Source organism: Mytilus trossulus, chromosome 3 (assembly GCF_036588685.1).
Source record: "Mytilus trossulus isolate FHL-02 chromosome 3, PNRI_Mtr1.1.1.hap1, whole genome shotgun sequence".
Classification (NCBI taxonomy): Eukaryota; Metazoa; Mollusca; class Bivalvia; order Mytilida; family Mytilidae; genus Mytilus; species Mytilus trossulus.
In genome coordinates this window covers 53,067,122-53,084,108 of record NC_086375.1, presented here as the reverse complement: position 1 = coordinate 53,084,108, position 16,987 = coordinate 53,067,122, and the positions used below count along the sequence as shown (strand labels likewise).

At 32.6% G+C, this 16,987-nt stretch overlaps 1 protein-coding gene across 2 annotated transcripts in view; it reads left to right on the top strand.

Moving 5' to 3' along the window:
* The first annotated feature begins 3,984 nt into the window (after positions 1 to 3,984).
* The window catches only part of LOC134711820 (gamma-tubulin complex component 3 homolog), a 48,212-nt gene continuing 35,209 nt past the window's right edge, over positions 3,985 to 16,987 (top strand). Inside the window, exons 1-8 of one of the 2 annotated variants that reach the window (XM_063572722.1) lie at positions 3,985 to 4,125; positions 5,942 to 5,987; positions 13,121 to 13,182; positions 13,314 to 13,381; positions 13,996 to 14,082; positions 14,935 to 15,158; positions 15,530 to 15,609; positions 16,851 to 16,928. In XM_063572722.1, coding sequence (XP_063428792.1) covers positions 4,047 to 4,125; positions 5,942 to 5,987; positions 13,121 to 13,182; positions 13,314 to 13,381; positions 13,996 to 14,082; positions 14,935 to 15,158; positions 15,530 to 15,609; positions 16,851 to 16,928 — 724 coding nt within the window. In that variant the 5' untranslated portion in view covers positions 3,985 to 4,046. Of the gene's footprint in view, positions 4,126 to 5,941; positions 5,988 to 13,120; positions 13,183 to 13,313; positions 13,382 to 13,995; positions 14,083 to 14,931; positions 15,159 to 15,529; positions 15,610 to 16,850; positions 16,929 to 16,987 lie in introns of both variants that reach the window. The other variant, XM_063572721.1, reaches the window with a different exon arrangement.

Below are 16,987 nucleotides of genomic sequence, written 5' to 3'. Positions count from 1 at the left end.
ATGTCTTTGTGACGTCAAATACGTTGACCCGGCCTTACTGATAACTTTGACCCGGACATATCAGCAACGTCATAATGTTTGAACCGACGTTAATAACTTTGACCCGAACTTATCAAGTCATATTTTGTGTACTGGCGGAACAAAGAAAACACTTCCGAAACACGCAAATATAGCCCGATAAATCGATTATCAGATTATCTGCATATTGATATTGTAAAATATCAGCTGCTTGGCATTATATGAAGGCTTTTTGATCTCGTTCGCTACACTCACTCGACAAAAAGCTTCATATTATGTCTCGCAGCTGATATTTTACGATATCAACATGCAGATAACCTGATAATCGGTACATATCAGACAAATATAACTTGTACAAGACACATTCAAGACTTCATATCAGAAAAATATAATTTGTACAAGACACATTCAAGACTTCATATCAGACAAATGATAACTTGTACAAGACACATTCAAGACTTCATACCAGACAAATATAATTTGTACAAGACACATTCAAGACTTCATATCAGACAAATATAACTTGTACAAGACACATTCAAGAATTCATATCAGACAAATATTTATATACACAAAGAGTTATTGAAACAACATACCATTCTCAGTTATATACTCGCACTTTTATCAGATCATTGTAATGGTGGTTAGATAAGTTCTGAGAAACCAACCACGAAAATATGACTATATATATATACCCATGCAATTATTATGTATTATAACACGACCGGATACCATCGTCAAGATGTATTTTATTTTGGAACCAGTTAAGTTATTCTCAGAAATTCAGTGTAAGTGATTCCCATCTTCGAGGACGTGACATCATATTTATAAAATCAATATTAGCATCAAGACAGGACACGACCTCATTGTGTATAAATGTCAGACGAGGAGCTACATGAAATATAAATTTTATTAATAATTAAGACTATGCAGCTAACAATACTTTGATATAAATTATAAGTAAGTAAGTAAGTAAGTAAGTAAGTAAAACTTTATTTGGATTCGGCATATTGACAAACAATACAAACATAAGCTCTAATGAGCTTTTCACCGAATATAAAAACATATGCAATAACAAATAAAACAAGGCATGCAGCATGCAATAAATAATAAGAAGCAGTACCAAAAATTAACTCTAAGCAAATAGCATATACATGTATCTTGCAAAATACCAAAACATATATATGAAGCACTAAAATTTTTAAAAATTTTCTGTTTACTGAAAATTAATTTTTAACTAATTTATGATTTATAAAGTAAAAATTTCAAATATTTCAAATTTTAAAAGGTAAAAAACAAAAATTTCAGTTGCAACGCAGGCTGTTAATGCAACATAAAAAGCATAAATATTGTAACACAAAGTTATCTGCAGGCAGAGCAAAAACATTCTGTTCCACTCCAGGACTGTACAAGACTCTTAAAATGTGAGAAACTGTTAACAGTCCTGAAGTGGTCAGGTAAGCTATTCCATAAAGTAGCAGCAGCAAAACTAAAAGATTTTTTTCCATATGAGGTAGTTCTTACCTGTGGTACAACCAAAATATTGCTGTATCTAAAAGAATATTTAGTGTGTTTAATTTTTATTAAATTTTGTAAACATACAGGAGCCAAATTATTTAAAATTTTATAAGTCTCAAGTGCCATTGTCCTGATGCGTCTTACTTGTAGGGTTGGAACCTTTGCGTTCAATCTAATTGAAATGTTGATCTCTGATTACGTTATACTGCATATGAGCAGTATAACGTAATCAGAGATCAACATTTCAATTAGATTGCTTTGCGTTCTCAAGAAGAGTTTCAGAGGATGATAAATACTCGTCGTATACAAATCGTAATGCTCTCTCTTGTATTTTTTCAAGTTTTTTAGAATTTTTCTCTGTACAAAAATGCCAAGCCAAAGGGCAAAAATTAAAATTACTCAAAATAAAAGTATGAAAAATTGTAAGTTTATTTAATCTGTTTAAAAATGATCCAATTCTCTTGAGAACATTCAGCTGTTGTGATGCCTTTCTACACAAGTTACTTATATGTGCATCAAATTTTAGTTGGTAATCAATATCAATTCCAAGTAATTTTACTGTTTCTTCACAAGATAAAATATTTTGCTGAATTTGTAAAGATGGATTTTTTGCAAAGGTTCTTTTCCCTACAGCAATAACTTGGAAATTATCAGGATGCAGATAACCTTTTTTTTTTTAAAACAAAAACAAATGAAAGACGGCGAAAGACAAACTAGTTCACAAAACACTATACATAGAAAACTAAAGACACTGGAACTATGCAAGTGAGAAAAAACAACTGGCTGATTTATGTTTTTTTCGTAAGAATTATAATTTTTGCACGTTTCAGACCAGGTCCCTAATATGTATTGACAGCACAAACAAAACAAAAAAATGTCAAATATCGTTTTATACAGGCTTCTATAGTACGGTAAGTATTGTTTCTGCTTTAAATAAAAATAATATTCTTACTATTTACCACAAAAACTGTACTACACATGCATGCACAGAAATGACTGTCATTGTCTTTTTCTTGATTGAAATTAGTTTCACACGTGAAACCATATACTACTATTTACAAGAGACCATTTTTCGTTCCCTAATAAAAAAAAATAAAAAATTGGGATGTTCCTTTTGAACCAACGTACGGTGTGTATTTCTTTTCTGTCCACATGTTTGCGAAGTACGTGTTTGCAATGATAACGGCATATGATCTTAGTTAAAACATTTTACTACTGGAAACAGACAAATCAGAGTGTTGGAAGAATGGTGTATATATTTGGCTAGTTGTTATCTTTTTGACCTATTTCCCATTTCCATTCTCAATTTTTATAAAAATGAGATCGGTGGTATGAGTGACTGTGTCAATGAGATAACTCAATTAAAGTCACAATGTGTTAAAAGTAAACAATTATATAGGTCTACATTCCCCATTTCCATTCTCAATTTTACTAAGTATGGCCTTCAATACGGAATCTTGGCTCATATTGAACAGCAAGCTATAAAATTAAGAGACCAAAGTGACTAGTGCAAAACAATTCAATCAGGAAAACCGTCCGGATACGGTCTAATCAATATAAACAGCAAGAAACGAGAAAACAGTAAGTACCACAACAAACGACAACCAATAAACAATGTATTGGTTCCTGATTTAGGACAGATACAAACATATATTCAGCGAGTTTACACGTTTTTAAAGGCGCCAACCCTCACCCTAACCTGAAAAAGCGGTTAACATTACAAAATAGAAAAACGTACAATAAATCAACATCCCAGAGACCGTTAGCCTGAGTTTTAACGCCATGAATAGTCAATGTAGACGTGACTTGTACAATGACAAAATAAAAGTATCACTCAGGCAGGATGATAGTTAGAATTTAAATATTTATCTCCTTAACTGTAACTATAACTAAGTGAACACTCTTGATAGCTTGGGTTTGTATATGATTAATTGGTATACATCTTTAATTTAGAATGTATTCAAATATTAGGAACATTTCTATAGCTTTTGTTAACAGTCAATTCCAAATACACTTCAATCTGGGAGCAGTATATCTAACATAACTTGATATGTATGTTCCTAGTTCAATGTAGAGAAAAATCTAACGTTTAAATAACGTTTATTGAACCATACCGGTACCATACGTTTTATTCAGTTTGTTTTAGATTTTTCAAACTGTAATACGTGTTGTACATACAAACAAATTCAGCGTGTTTAAACGTTTGTTTTACTTTATTTTAATTGACTGTAAAGAAAAGCCTTTGTATGATTATAGTTCATTTTGTATTTTGAGACCACCCTTCTCTAGTTTTTCAGACTTTAGTTTCGTATAATTATTTTGCTCACAATTTTCTATGATTCGTTGCTCATATAAAAAGATTCTTTTAAACAATATTGTTAATTCAAAACTTTCCTTTTTTCTTTTATTTTATTCGAAAATATAAAATAACTTTACATTTCATGCGCATTGCCCGTAGCGCGGCAAAACAATTCTCTTGCAAATGGTCAATATCTGGCACTTTTTGTGCTATGGATAGGAGGGGCACAAATGAAACTGAGACATTATTGTTACAGAAACTTTGTTGTAAAATAACAGGCCTTTCTGAGGGTAAATAAACATGTTCAGTGTTATCTACCAAAGGTCTGACATCAAACATCTTCAGACATGCACCAAATATTTTGTTAGGCATGAATGTGTGTCCACATTTTTTGTCGTTATTGAAACTGTAATGAAGTAAATATGATATGAGGCAGGTGTTAAATATCTGTGAAAGAGTATTAGTATTTGAGTATGATTTTTGCAACATTTAAAGTGCATTCAAATGTATGTTGATCCCTCTAGGCTTAAAATTAATGAATTATTCTGAGCCCCCTAGATCTGCAAGGGTATAGTTCTTGACTTAGGTCTTTGTGATAATTATACCCCACACACCAAAGTTGCATAGGGTATAATGTTTTTGACCAGTCTGTCAGTCCGTCCGTCCTTTTTCTTGTCATCGCAACTCCTCTGAAACCACACATCAGAATTTCATGAAACCTTTACTATATAGATGTGCAGATATCGACAGGAAATTATGATGCTATTTTTTTCCCCTTACAGTTATTTTATTTTTCCAGTGACTAATGTAGGGACATGCAGGGGTACATGAATGTGAGGCCGCCTAAAGCTCTTTGATTTTTTACTATTTTCCAACTAAAGAGCCATGTATTTTTCGAATTTCAAATTGCCAGGTTTAGTTCGCACTTATTTCTTAAAAATTAATTGTTTATCGTCCTCAAATAGCTTGTCAGTGTCAAGATATCTCTAACAGGAAAACAGGTGTTGGTTTGTTTACATTGTCTTTTATTCTATCTCCATGACTTTTGGAATGAAAAACTTTTTTCAATGATTTCTTCAAACAAATAAAATTCTTTCCTGCAGATTTAACAGGTTGGGAAAAAACCCACACCCATTGACAAGGAATGCATGGACGATAATCAATAATTTTTGGGGTAATACGTCATAAACTGCGACCTAAATCAGATGTTAGTTGTGCATGTTGTGTTTTGAATTGTATTTATGACACCATTTTCAATGATTTAATACAAAGAACTAGCTTCATGTAAAAAAATGATATTTAATGTGTTTTTTAAATAGATATATCATGTTCAGGAGGGGTATTTGTGAAAAATACCAGTCAAGAGAACGTTAAATTTCGTGTGTCAAAAGGTGAAGGAAATTCATTCTCAAGACTGGTATTTTTTGCAAATACCCCTCATTAACATGATATATCTGTTTAATTACACCGAATGTAATTAACGTTATAAAAAGCATTGATGAGCGTTACGTTACAAGCGTCCAGTCGGATAGAGTATTTTTTTGGAAATACCACGGCAGATAGGGTATAAAGGGCATATGCTTTTTGCATATAATACCCTGGCGAAGTTAAAAAATGAAGATATTCATTTATTGATTTAATAACAGTAAATTGGTGAAAAATACACTGGCTATCATAATCAACCAATCAAAACCCAGGATTCTTGCATAAGGTGTAATTAAATTAAAAATGAATTAATTTTTATCTTATATAGACAGTAAAATCAATTCGGGTTATATTAAGAAAGAAATTGGGTGTCAAACAATCACCATTTGCAAACAGTTGTCATTATTGTATGTACACCTACATTCTTGATTTTTCTTTTGAGAAACTTTCTGAACTCATTGATTATAAACTTGCATATATACAATGTAGTATGGGTTACAATGTATAGGAATATTCATTATTATCATTTGAAATGATTAAAGGCTTGTTTATTTTTATTTTGCTTACTGTACAGTTTGTGTATATAAATGTACGTAGTTAAATATGGAACTTCTGTATTATTGAGTCTTCATTTTCTTGCTTGAGAATACATAGGTAATGATATATATGTCTTTTTTGTAGATGTTATTTTACCAGTTCTTCAGCATGCATTAAGGATAGTTGGAAGGTACGTAAGATACATACAAACCATATAGTTCTGACATGTTCATTCATTTAATGTATTAAGATACCCAATATTTTATATAATATCAACTACCTTCTTGTGTGTACCTAATGAAGGTTAATACAAACATGTGTTGTGTGCACCGATCTGGGTACAATATTTATTTTATCAATAAACTGAGAAAAATTCAGACATTAAAATCATTTGGTAGTTTTGTATTATGATTCACAACCACTCTAGAAAAAGAAATTTGGTTATCACAATAATACAACATCAACAAGTTATGATATAAATGTTTATCAGTTCATATTTTTTGCCCACTTGGCTTTTCTAATGACTTCAATGGTGTCTGTCATCGTTGGTAACTATTACATACATGTACATCTTTTCTGAAAGTACACTTCAAAATTTAACTAAATTGGCATATAATTCTACCATTAATTTTTCATGTTTACCTAATAAGATCTACAAAACTATAAAAGATAGAGAGAAACTTTGTTTACCAATATTGATTAACAAGACAAGATGTTGAAATCGTCAAAAGACTCTAAACTTGTCCTGTAATGATGATTTTTAAAGGCAGTGCTTTAAGGCCTGACTTTTAAGTCATGAGGTTCATCTTTTCATACGCAATCTTTGTAGGGGGTCTTTTGGCCAGAAATAGATCCGGAAATGTTCGAATTTCTCCTCTTCTTTTTATGGTATAATATGGTTTTTGTTTCTTTCATTTACATTGGGGACTAAAGAAACGATCAGTGTGTATTGTTCGTTTTTTAGAACTTGTTATTAGTGTGTATTTTGCATTATAAGCAGTCAACCTGACTACAAACTATCATTATGTGTATTCCGTGTGGAAAGAGGTCGGGTCAATTTGAATGTTATCTGACATCTAAAGTTTCTTTAATTAGTTCAGACGTTGATATAACAATGAAAAGTCGACTGAACATGATTAATATTGCATCTTCTATAATTCAAAGCGGAATTCGGTTTATGAACGAGAAACCGTAAAGCGTTTTCAATTTCGGTTCTAGTTATGTATGTTGTCCACGTTTTATCCTGGTTCCCGGTACTACGTTCCGGGTATTAGCTATTTGATATATGTGATGTGTAACATTACGATCGGGTACCAGCCAATCTACGTGTGTATGTGTACATGATTTCCCGCCAAAATGACACTTCCGGCAAATGACGGATAAAACCTAATCGACGATCCCGGGTCAATGGACAAAGCCAATGCAATGTTACGCGACTCGGGTTCGCATACTTATTTTATTTATTTTGGTAATCGATCTATTTCCGGTATCATGTAATATTTATCGTCATGAACATTGATGTTTTTACTTGCTGAACATTTGTTTCTCTTACATAAATTAAACATCTCTATACGTTTTGAAATTAATTTTATGTTTTTGTTGGATTTCAACTTTGTCTTGTGTATTTTTTTACTTGTCCACGGGCAACCAAGACAAAAATAATTACTTGTCAGGTTGTTCAAATGTACGAGTCGGGCATAGCATTTCCACACCCCTGGTTATAAAACTTTTTCTTCAGGGCACAAACCCACTTTAAAGAGACTTGTCTACTGCCATACCCATCTGATGCACTCAACACTCAGTTTCAATCAGTTTTCTCAGAACCAAACAAAATCAGTACTACTGAATTTGAAAACAATCAATACATGCAACAGAAAACAGCTTACCCTATCATGCCCGACATAAACATCACCATCCAAGGTATCTCAAAACTTCTTCTAAATTTAAACCCATCCAAGGCAAGTGGACCAGACGAACTTAAGCCACGTGTCCTTAGGGAGTTAGCACATGAAATTTCACCAATACTATGCCTTATATTTCAAAAATCATTAGACACTGGCGAAGTCCCTACTGACTGGCGTACTGCACATGTTTCACCCATCTACAAGAAAGGTTCCAAATATAATCCAGAGAATTATAGACCTATTTCTTTGACATGTATATGTTGTAAACTTATGGAACATATTGTAGTTAGCGCAATCATGACACACGCAGACAAACATAACATCCTGTATCCCCTACAACACGGCTTTCGAAAAAACAGATCTTGTGAAACTCAACTTTTGGAATTTGTAGATGATGTCACTAAAAATATGGAAAACTCAAAACAAACAGATGTACTTATAATGGATTTCTCCAAAGCTTTTGATAAAGTCAGTCATAACTTGTTAACACACAAATTAAACTACTATGGGATACAGGGGAAAACAAATGCATGGATACAGGGCTTCTTATCATGTCGTACCCAAGCAGTTATCCTAGAGGGTGAGACTTAATGCTATGTCCCTGTAAAGTCCGGAGTGCCTCAAGGATCTGTTCTGGGCCCAAGTCTGTTTTTATTTTACATAAACGACATACCAGTTGGGCTAAATTCCACCATACGCCTATTTGCAGATGACACCATTGCATATCTGGTAATAAAATCAAACAGTGATTGCGAAACCCTTCAAAAAGACCTCAACACACTAGGCATTTGGGAAAATACATGGAAAATGGCTTTCCATCCTGACAAGTGTAATGTCATGTCCATCAGCCGGAATAAAAATCCATTCGTATATAATTACACTTTACATGGCCACATTCTTGAACATGTTGATAAGGCAAAATACCTAGGTGTGACAATTCAATCAGACTTAAAATGGCACAGTCATATTAACAACATCTGTAATAAAGCCAACAGCACACTAGGTTTTCTTCGAAGGAATCTTAACATCAGTTCCACCTCAGTAAAGGAACAGGCATATAAATCTTTAGTCAGACCATCACTAGAATATGCCTGTTCAGTTTGGGACCCTTACTTTACTGAGGATATTAACAAGATAGAAAAAGTACAAAGAAGGGCTGCTAGATATGTCACTAACCGACACAGAAACACTTCAAGCGTTAGTGACATGCTAGATCATTTGAAATGGAGAGACCTGGCACAGAGAAGAACTGATGCACGCCTGGTCATGTTCTATAAAATTTCATATCACCTCATTGCTATCACAAAAACAGACAGTCCAGGAACATGCACACACTCTCATACCAAATTCCATCCTGCCGAACACAAATAAGACAACAATCATTTTTCCCACGCACAATTAAAATCTGGAACAGCCTTCCCCTGAGTATTGTGATGAGCGACTCTATAGAGTCGTTCAAAGTAGCCGTCTCAAACTACACCTACAGCCCATAAATTCATCATGTGTAAATAGTTTTATCTTAATATTTAAAAATAATAAATTAAAAATATGCACTATCACTATGTAAAAATTTTTTGTTTTTGTTTTTTTTTGTTTACTATCACAAATTTGTTATATTTCAATGTATATAAATATATTCACAAAGCAATGCGCAGTACAAGTGACGTAAACTTCAACGTGTTGAAGGCGGTCATTACATAGTAGAAGTAGAAGTAGAAGCATCCTATTTTCATGCACCATTTGCAAGCAAGAGACTGAATGGTTTGCAAAATTAAAAATCAGGACGGTGTCCAATTAAAACAAAAGAACTAAACTGGATGAATATTGTAGGAGAAATCTAGAGGAAAGTTTTGATTTGTGAAATTGGTTTTCCTGAAAAGTCATTCATCCTAGCCTACAGAAAGGAACTATATATTTAACTGTCCACCACCAGCTGACGAGCTAATGTTGAGCTTCACATATGGAATTACTCAAAACCAATGTCTATGTTTTCAGCACAGATTTCACAAGTTATGACACAGCTGTGCTTTTTTTTATACTTGTTAAAGAGTTGTATACTAAATTTTATTTTTTTATCAATAAATATATATTGTGTCATTTAAGAACTTGTATTTTGCCAAAAGATGCATACTAGTGAATGAAAGTGGTGCAGTTCATTTTGCTTTGGTATATAGAATTGAATTACAATTGTTCATGTTATTGGAATGCTTATAAAAATAAGGAGATGTGGTACAATGTATTTGATATTTAGTGAGTTTATCAAGCAAAAGTGAATAAGAAATAGGTATAAGCAGTTACAGGTACTACTGTACAATCTCAAACAATGAGAAAAACTCATACCGTAAAGAGAATTTCATATTTACAAGCAAGTTTTGTTTTTGCGTTAAATATTTTCTTCTATTGTTTTAATTGCAAATATGGGAAGTGGTTAAAATGCTAATGAGACAGCTGTTATGGCCACATAGCCTTAATTGAAATTTTCTTTTTCATTCATACCGGTAGATTTTGCCTGGAGTTAGAAACATATCTGCCAACTTTTCAAAATGCACATGGGGGTTTTACGTGAAAGATGGTCCATAAAGTCATACAAAACCTTCAAGGGGGCCTTCAAATGGAAGCAGGACAAGTTGCCCCACTGGCTAATCACCCCACTTTTTAAAAAAACGCCACAAACTGATTTATCAAATCGCCCCACATGTGAAATTGGTTAAATCATGTTTAATATTACTCCTGCCAACTCGCCCTACTTATAAAAAAACAGTAATATTTAGATTAATATATATACAATTAAACATAAAAACTCGCACCACTTTAATGAAAACTAATCTACACAGAATACAAAAAAACCGAAAATTAATTTAATTACTATTATTGATATATACTGAGATTATAATTCTAAAAAAAACCTGATTGTTGAAGAATAACTAAGTTTTAAAGCTTAGTTATTTGCATAACAATTGAAAAGTAACCAGTTAAATGTATCAAAATGCAATATAAGGAATTTAACTTATATTCAATGGAATAACATCTTTTTCCATAAGTGGGTCGAGTTGGCATTACTTAATTCATCCTGGTTAATAATATATTTATCTAGATTTCACCCATTTCCATTAGATGGGACCAGTTGGCAGGAGTAATATTAAAGGGATTTAACACAGTTCACAAGTGGGGTGATTTGGTAATCCAGGTTGGGGCAGTTTTTTTGTCGAGTCTGCGACTTTTGTCGCAGAAAGCTCGACAGGGATAGTGATACGGCTGCGGCGATGTTAGCTCAGTTCTTAAAAGCTTTATATTTTAGAAGGTGGGAGACCTGGATGCTTCATACTTTGTATATGGTTGCCTCATGTTATGAAGATTCCGTCAGTCACATGTCCAATGTCCTTGACCTCATTTTCATGGTTCAGTGACTACTTGAAAAAAAAGTTAAAATTTTTTGTAATGTTAAATTCTCTCTTATTATACATGTAAGTAATTGGATAACTATATTTGGTATGTGCGTACCTTGCAAGGTCCTCTTGCCTGTCAGACAGTTTTCACTTGACCTCGACCTCATTTCATGGATCAGCGAACAAGGTTAAGTTTTGGTGGTCAAGTCCATATCTGAGATACTATAAGCAATAGGTCTAGTATATTCGGTGTATGGAAGCACTGTAAGGTGTACATGTCCAACTGGCAGGTGTCATCTGACCTTGACCTCATTTTCATGGTTTAGTGGTTATAGTTAAGTTTTGTGTTTTGGTCTGTTTTTCTTATACTGTTTGCAATATAGGTCTCCTATATTTTGTGTATGGCATGGTTGTAAGGTGTACAGGTCTACCTGGTAGGTGTCATATGACCTTGACCTCATTTTCATGGTTCAGTGGTTTAAGTTAAGTTCTTGAGTTTTGGCCTTTTTTTCTAATACTTTATGCAATAGGTCAACTATATTTGGTGTATGGAAATATTTCATGATTTACATGTCAGTCGCACAGGTTTTATTTGACCTTGATCTCATTTTTTACGGTTCATTGCTCAGTGTTAAGCTTTTGTGTTTTGGTCTGTTTTTCTTAAACTATAAGCAATTAGTCAATATTATTTGTTGTATGGAAGAATTGTAAGCTGTACATGCCTACCTGGCATGGTTTATCTGACCTTGACCTCATTTTCATGGTTCAAAGGTCAATGTTTAGTTTTCTTGGTTTATGTTAAGATTATGTGACAGTTGTAATAATGCTTTATTATTAGGACTATCAACAGAATATCAATGATTAGTAAAGAAGGCGAGACATTTCAGTGTGTGCACTCTTGTTTTTAAAGTGAGGCGAGTTAGTGAAAAAGTGGGGCGATTTGTCATGGATTCCCTTCAAATATATTCTAATGTGGTTTTTGGCTTCTTCGTGCATTAACAAGCTCATAGCCATTGTTGAATTAATTGTTTTCCTTAAAATAGTCGACAAAATTGCTCTCACAAAATTTCCATTTGGGAGCCTTGAGCTCGATGGGGGAAATACTCTGCAAATACTGACAGTTGACAGGTATGGTCATCAAAAAAGTTGACATGTTACTATGTACATTTACCATTATGTTACTTGATGTCCTTGCTATACACACAGTACAGAGACTAGTCAATCTTTGTGAACTATTTTTTATGGGAGTCATAAAATATGTGTATACAATCAATAATTAAAAATAGTCTATTTATATTGAAAAGGAAAAGTTCTTATATGTCTAAAGAAGAGGGACGAAAGACACCAAAGGGACAGTTAAACTCATAAATTTAAAGCAAACTGACAAGGCCATGGCTAAAAATGCATTTCATGGGAGGCACAGAAAATATACTGTAAACAGTAGACTAGATATAGGTGAACTAGGTACAAAAGAACTCTAAATCTTAAATTCTACAAACCACCTCTGTTCTATGGAAGATAATGATATAACTGGACTAGAAATACACACAACCTGTAATTAACTGCCTTTACAGCGCTTTCGCGCTTTGATTACTTATATTTTATGGTTTTGACTACTATCTTGAAAACCATAAAAGATGGTACATGTATGAGACAAGATCTTTAAATTTATAAGTAAAATTTTGCCAAATTCTTGGTCACTCTTTATAGGAGTGATTCACTGATTTTCATAATTGATATTTTTTGTATCATTTTTTGAGTTTGGGCAGAAACTAAAGAAAATAGAGAACTGTAATGAAAAAACAACAATCAATATAAGATTTTGACATGAATCCTATTCTAGTCCACAATGTTTGAGAAGGTCTATTGTTAAATGTTCAAGATGCTCATAGACCTAGGTGAGCAACACTAGCTCTTTTGAGCCTGAGGTTATTTTATAGATATCAAAGAATGGATGAGTGCTGTATTGAATTTATTAAATTTCATTATTTGTAATTAATAATAAGTTAATTCCTTTTAAATTACAATTTCAGCAAAGTTGATCCGTTAGTTGAAAATGATGAAATACAGGTTGCAGAAAGAATTAAAAGGAGATGTAAGTAAAACATGTAATTGTAATAGCTTTATTGACATGGCAAATTTTCTTTTCTTTCAAATATCAATAAAATCTTTACAGTAGAGATTGCTAAGTTAATATTCTGTATCTGGTTTATTATATATTTTTAGTGGTCAGAAGAGGAAGGGAAAGTGATGCTGCTGTATTCTCGGATCTTCATAGAAAACTTCAGTCACAGGTAAAGGGATAACTTGTTCTAGTAAATTGTTAGGAAAAATTGGTTTTGTTAGCAATCAGGCCATAATTTGCCAACGAAACAACTAATTTAGTCCTGAAAGATTTTTGAAAATCACTAAAACTTGCAGTTCAACTGATTTCACAGCAAAGTGTGTCTCTATCAAAATAGGTATTTGGGAGACAAATTGTAAAATTTCTAGTCTTAAAGGTAATCAAAATGGTAAGTGACAAGAAAAATCACGATTTTTAAAGTGATCCAGGACTAATACTGTCCAAATCAATACAACAGCATCTTTATGTCTGCTTTGATTTAAACAGGAAACCAAGCAAATTTTGAATTAATTAACATAGAGTTGTGTCTGAGGTGTTGAGTAATCACTGATCTCAGTCAGCTGATTTGTTTTATTTACATTTATTGTGCAAACCAGCTGTACTATAAGATTAGCTAAGGGATCAGAACTTATGTTGAATACTTGATTTTCTTTAATTCATAATTGTAATATATGAAATCCTCATCTATTCTCTTATTTCCATAAGAAAATGGGAATAAGTTTTCACCTTTGAAGAAAACTTGATAATCAAATTTTAAATTGATATATTCAATTTGTATTTTAGGGAGTGTTAAGAAATAGATGGTCTATCCTTCATTTATTACTGTCATTGGCTGACAGTGCCCCTAAATCAGACCATGCAACCAGCAGGGTAAGTTTAACTATGAAACATGTACTATTTTTATAGATTGATATAGATAATACAGAAATGATGGTGTTCATTGAGAGGAATGTACATGTTGATGCCGTCAGATCTTAAAATACAATATTAATATCTCCATTCTAATGAAATTGACAGAAAACAACGTCGAAACATCCATTTAAAAAATTTCATACATGGTCTGTGCTAACATGTAATTGTCATAGCATCAATTATGAATTGATACCATGAAAATTTGCAACATTATCCAATCAGACTGAATGTTATAAACAGTGTTGCAATTTTTTGCCTTTCCGTAAAAATCTCACATCTGTTGACATTTAAAAAAAATATAAATAATCAAGCTGTTGACTGAAAATATTCACTTTCTGCTGCCATGACCTTGGTACTCTTAGTTTTATCTTTCTTGAAAATTGTCATAGTAGATGCTTTACCATTAAAAGAACATAATCTTACCTTACTGTCACTCAAGATGGAATAAGTTTACTGCTTAGGTTGACTAATGCTATTTTTAGGTCATCAACAATGGCAGAAGATAGATGGCGGGGATCTGTTGACAGTGGCCCATGATATTTTAACTATGATGGGCCACCATCATAAAACAGGCAATGGAGACCCCTGGGTATCAATAAGAACAAAAAGCACATTTGCCTTTTGTTTAGACCAATGTTCTTCAATTTAAAGCACAAAATATCTCGAGAGTTTAAGATAAGTGGTGTCTTTTAATGAAAGATTTTATAAACATTTACAAAACTATGTTCAACTAATATAGACTTTCACTTGTAAATAATGTTTTTGCATGATTTTAATGTTATCTGACTTACTGTCATTAACTTCTAACAGAGTGGACTGGGAAGTTCTGTATTTGGAGTTGGACTACCCTCTCATGCTACATCAACACCGTTCAATCCTGCACTACATCATCTGCAGCACCCTACTCCAGGTAGTAGAGATGTCACCTCACTGCAGTCCATGACACACTCCTCTGGTAGCAGTGGTATTAGTAGTATACGCAGTGACATAAATAGTAATGATCCAACACCGGTACCACAGTCATTTTTACCTGTGTATGTATAACTTTATTTTTGTTTCTCAATGTCATATCTTTATTAAAATTTGAATTTAATCTATGCAAAGAAACCAGGCTTATTGTTCCAGAATCTTTTCATCCTAAAAAGACTTATATAAGAAAAGAGTCAAAATCTTTCTACATACAATCATTATCTGTTGATTTACTTTGACTGCTTTGAATAATTACTAATGGACATATTTTTGCTTTTGTTGATGAAATATAATTTGTACTGATGTTTTATAAATTATAAGAAACTGAAAGGACAGAAATTTTTATTTATCATCTGTGAAAAGACTGTATAAGGATAAAAAAATAAATAATACAGAATTAATAGTCCTGATAATGACATTACTTTGTACTTTACAGGACAACTTTCACCCATGTAGACCAAGACAGAAATAGTAGAAGTACAGGCATGAGATTAGCTTCCACACTTACTGACAGAGGTAAAGTATCAGAATAATGTTTAACCCTTTCGCCGATGAGTCCCGGTTTACCGGGATTCACGCTTCAGATATCTGACGATGAGTCCCATTTTACCAGGATTTGAATACCTCTTTTATGTTTCCCGCTCAAAACAGTGCAAACATGAGTTATCTTTCTTTGATGAATACCCTGATGAAAGTGTAAACATGGCGCTTCCGTTTGTTGAAAACCCTGTCAAAATCAGAGGAAATATATGGAATTTACGAGAATTTGAAATGAGGAAACATTTTTTTTGAAAGAATATGGAAGAATTGAAGCCAAACTAGTATACTTTTTTGACATAAAACGACCGTCGTTTTATGTACAAAACACTTGGAATGGACATCGTTCAGTGTGAGGAATTTGTACAATTTTTGCCATTTTGGGCTAAAAAATTATGATTTGGGGTTAAAAAAAGCAGAATTTTGAAAAATTCACATAATAGGAAAATTTGAATATTTTATGAAGAAAAAATTATCAAAACATGAACAAAACTGTGAACATGGTGTTAGTGAATGAAATAAATACACAAATAACTACAAACAAGTTTTGATTGACATTTATTATGAAGATCTCTCACTTGAGTAATAGTAGCCAGGGAAGCCATCGTCTCAGAGTAGCTTCTGTCTGGGAAGCAATCGGTGAAAGGGTTGAGGAATATATATATATATATATATATATATAAACAAGTTTAAATTGAAAACTACGTTCAAACCTATGATTGCGTTGGATAAAAACCGCAATTTTTGTACGTGTGCATGTCCAACTAATTTTGTATATACGCTTGTGATAAAATAGATAGCCAGTGACATAAACTTTAAAACAAAATTCACAAACATCAAATATTCTAAGTTTTCAATTATTTCCATTGATTGTCTAAAGGATTATATGACCCATATAAAAATTACAAAAGGAACAAAATGATTATCAGACTGTCTTTTAGGTCGTATTCATTTAATTTCTTGAAAGTTCAATACATGGTAATATAAGTTTATTGCTCTTTTCAATGAGATGCCATCCAAGTTTATTAAATTTTTTAATGTTGGCAAATAAGATTATACATTTGAACAGACGTCAGATGAATCACTACTGAAGGTATACAAGTTCAGTTACCCAACAGTAAGTATTCATGAGCCTATCAAAAGAATGAGTACGATTAAAATATAATATCAGGAAGTATTAAATTTAGAAGACAATAGAAAATTGTTTATGATTATTTCAGGTACAGAATCAGCATTAATGCCAAGAGGTGCTAGAACAGTTATAGAATCAGGGATTCCTATTAACAGGGGAGATAATAGTATGTATAAACTGAATCAAATATTGTAATGTACAGGAATAGAATCAGGATTCCCTATT